General features: G+C 62.1%; 1 protein-coding gene across 1 annotated transcript in view; it reads right to left on the bottom strand.

Moving 5' to 3' along the window:
• The window catches only part of TRIM35 (tripartite motif containing 35), a 4,350-nt gene extending 1,069 nt beyond the window's left edge, over positions 1–3,281 (bottom strand). The window contains exons 1-5 of the mRNA XM_026846394.1: positions 2,724–3,281; positions 1,616–1,711; positions 844–1,074; positions 674–696; positions 82–203 (exon numbers count right to left, since the gene is read on the bottom strand). Coding sequence (XP_026702195.1) covers positions 82–203; positions 674–696; positions 844–1,074; positions 1,616–1,711; positions 2,724–3,167 — 916 coding nt within the window. The 5' untranslated portion in view covers positions 3,168–3,281. The remainder of the gene's footprint in view (positions 1–81; positions 204–673; positions 697–843; positions 1,075–1,615; positions 1,712–2,723) is intronic.
• Between the last annotated feature and the right edge of the window lie 102 nt (positions 3,282–3,383).

The following is a 3,383-nucleotide window of genomic DNA, read 5'->3' as shown; positions in this document are numbered from 1 at the left end:
CCCCCCCCCCGGGGGCAGCCCCCCACAAAAGCTGCTTTAGCCCTGGGACAACGCCGTTTTGGGGGGCATCCAGCACCTCACCTACGGTGATGATGTCCAGCATCTTCTTCCACACGTTGTACTGCAGCGAGCCCAGGTACTTGGCGACGTTGAGGAGCATCCCCGAGGACACGGCCTCCGGCTCCTCGGCCGTGCAGGCGATCCTGGGGCAGAGGCAGAGGATGAAGATGGGGCAGAGGATGGAGGAAGGGACCAGACTGGGTCTCCTGGAACCCCATGTTGTGGCAGGGGCTTCCCCACCAGCACCCCACATCTCCCAAACCTTGCTCTCACCCCACGAGCGTGGTGAATCATCCCAGGAGGGTCCCAGCACCAAATCCCCCCCGACTATCAGGGTTTTAATGCTTCCCCCAAGACCAGCAATGCTGCTTTGTTCCCGCACGTGTGCCCCCCACCTCCTGCCCAGAGGCACCCAGGGGCGCTGCCTGGCCTTGGGGACCCCCAGAACCTTGCACCCAGACCTGGAGGGGACACACGGGTACAGGAAGCTGCTTGGGGCAAAGATCCCACTCTGCAGTTGGGCAGGAGATGCCACTCAGCCCCAGGAAGGGCACACAGAGGCTCGGTCACCCCGTGTCGCCGGGCAGGGGACACATCAGGGACCAGGACTTACCTGCGCTTGCGGTTTTTGTGGGCCTAAAAGAGAAGAAGACACCAGGCATCAGACCCCTGGCTTTGAAGGGCTCACGGGGGCTTGCAAACCCCCAAAGGATCACCCTGCTCACAGCCCAGCAGAGGCAGGAGGGTGCCACAGTGAGGGTGAGCACCCCAAGGGGGCTTTACCATGAGGAAGGTGTAATCATCCTCCTTGAGGTCTGCCCGGAGCTGACAGGCTTCGTTGAGCAGGGCCCGACTCTCCTCTGCCAGCTGTTTCATCTTGCTCTCGATGAGGCCATGCTTGTGCCGCGTCTCCTCCTGCAGCTGGGCCAGCAGCGCCTTCTCCTCGTCCCGCAGAAACTCATGCAGCTTCTCAAACTCCTTCCTGATCTGCTCCTCCAGCCGTGTCGCTTCCACCTGCCCCATGCGGGGATGTCACCACCTCCCTTTGGAGCCCACAACTCCTCCAGGTTCCCCAAATCCTCCCCCTAAATGCTCCTCCGGAGCCCTGTGCCCAACTCCAGCGCTCAGGGACTCACTGGGACCATGTCAGGCTCCCAAAATCAGTGTCCTTGCTGCCACAGCAGGCACAGCCCCATCACCCTGGTCCCCAATTCCTCACCTCACCATCCCCGTCCCCATCTCTGGGGGGGTTTCAGGGCCGTTGGGATGAGCTGGGGGGGGATGTGGGGTAGGGGAGAACTTTGTAGAGTCGGGCTGAGGGTTGGACTCGATGGTCCCGAGGGGCTTTTCCAGCCTGAATGATTCTGGGATTCTGTAATCTGAGGCCTTCCTGCCCCCAGCATCGCTCTCCTCACTCTGGGATGGAGCAACCCAGGATGGGAGCAGCGCTCCACTCCAGACATTCCCACCCAGGGTGTGTGGATGTGTGTAAATGCATTTGGACACACGTGTCAGGATCAGGCCCTTTGTCTCCCTGCCAGAAGGGATCACGCACCTGGTTGTGTTTTGAGATGGACTCGTACGAGCGATGCACGGCCCCAAAATCCTTCACCTTATCTCGCAGGGAGGTCTCCATGTTCTTCAGCTTGGCCTGCGGGGAGGAGACGCCTTCAGGACCCTCGCAAAGCTACGCCCAGGGTTGTTGATGCGGAAAGACAAAGAGCCCCAAACCCAGTAGGACGAGGTTAAGCAGGATCCTTGCTCAATACACCCTTTCCCCTCCTGCAGCCGAGGTCTGCCAGTGCTGCACAGGGTCAGCTTGGCGTGGGGCTGTGCAAACACGCCGCCCCTACAGAGTTTTGCTCCGTGGTGAATCCTCCCCCCACGCTGTTTTTAAGCCCTTTTACAGACACACTGTCAAGTCCCTGCCTGTCCCGGCGCTGCAGGCAGGCGCTGCCCCGCTCCCAGGGAGGCTCAGCACTGCAGGCAGCCTGCCAAGCCTGGCAAAACAGCAGCTTCACGGCTGCCCCGCGACATTTAAAATCTGGCTCGTCCTCCGTGGGCTGAGTCAGGGCGGCAGCGGCTGTTTTGCCGACCGGGAAACACGGCGGGTCCTGGCACAATGCCCAGCGGCCGGCCGGAACCCATCTCCTCCTCCTCCTCCTCCTCCCTGCACAGCCATGGCCCATCCCCACGAGGCTCGGGGCTGTCTCCCCATCCCACGTCCCTCCCCAGCTGGGGGAATTGTGCAACCCCCCACCTCAAATCCGCTCCCAACCCCGAGGCATTGCTGCAATAACCAGTTCCTGCAGGAACCAGCGTGGCCGGATCCAGCCCAACCCGGTGAAGGATTGAACGAGCCGAGGAAACGTGGGGACTGGGCCGCTCTCCAAACCCCTGGGAGCATCACCCTGCTCCCCTTTCCCGCAGGGCAAACAGCCGTGCCTGGGGGGACGGGGTGGCACTGGGTAATTATTAGGCAGGGAGAGCATTTGGACCCACCCTGGCAGCGTGGCTGCTTCATCTTTCACCCCGTCCTGGCATGCCAGCGTTTACAACCACGAGCCAAAACTGTGCGCTGGCAAGTTTGTGCCGGGGATTTGCACAAGCTGCACCCTTCCAGATGTTGGGGTGCCTCCCTGCTTTCCCAGAGCGACCCTCACCCTGAAATCCGCCGCCGCCTCCTGCACCAACCGCATCTTGTGCCCTTCGTGCTGCTTGGAGCTCTGGCAGATGAAGCACGCCAGCTCCTTATCTTCCAGGCAGAAGAGTTTGGCTTCTTCGTGATGCAGGGGACAGAGAGCGACCGTCCGGCCCTGCCGCTGCCCTTCCTCCTTGAGGATCATCTCCACCAGGTTGTTGAGAGTGTGGTTGACGCGCAGGTCGTCGAAGGAAGAGGCCTCTTTGCAGACGGGGCACACGTGGTGCCGATGCTCCCAGGAACGGCTCACGCAGCCCTTGCAGAAGTTATGGCCGCAGCAAAGAGTCACAGCTTCCCGGAAAGGCTCGTAGCAGATGGGGCACAGTAGTTCCTCCTTGAAAGTGGCTGTGGAAGACGAGGTCAAGGCCACCGAGCTGCTGGTCGAAGGGCTGGCTCCCTTCTCCATGGCGCTGGGGAGAGAAGGGATGGATGAGGCGGTGGTGGGGGGGGGACGGCCGGAGCGGGGTTTTCCAGGAGCCCCGGCCGGAAAACCAGCCCCGATCCTGATGCAATCGGTTTCCTGCCGGTGACTCACCCCGCAGCTCCCTCCCCGGGCCGGCTCCCGCCTGAGTGACACGGTCCCGGGCCACTGCCAGTCGCCAAGGGCGGGCGAGCTCCGGCC

Source organism: Athene cunicularia, assembly GCF_003259725.1.
Source record: "Athene cunicularia isolate RWA chromosome 3 unlocalized genomic scaffold, athCun1 chr3_part1, whole genome shotgun sequence".
Taxonomy (NCBI): Eukaryota; Metazoa; Chordata; class Aves; order Strigiformes; family Strigidae; genus Athene; species Athene cunicularia.
This window is presented reverse-complemented; position numbering and strand designations above follow the sequence as displayed.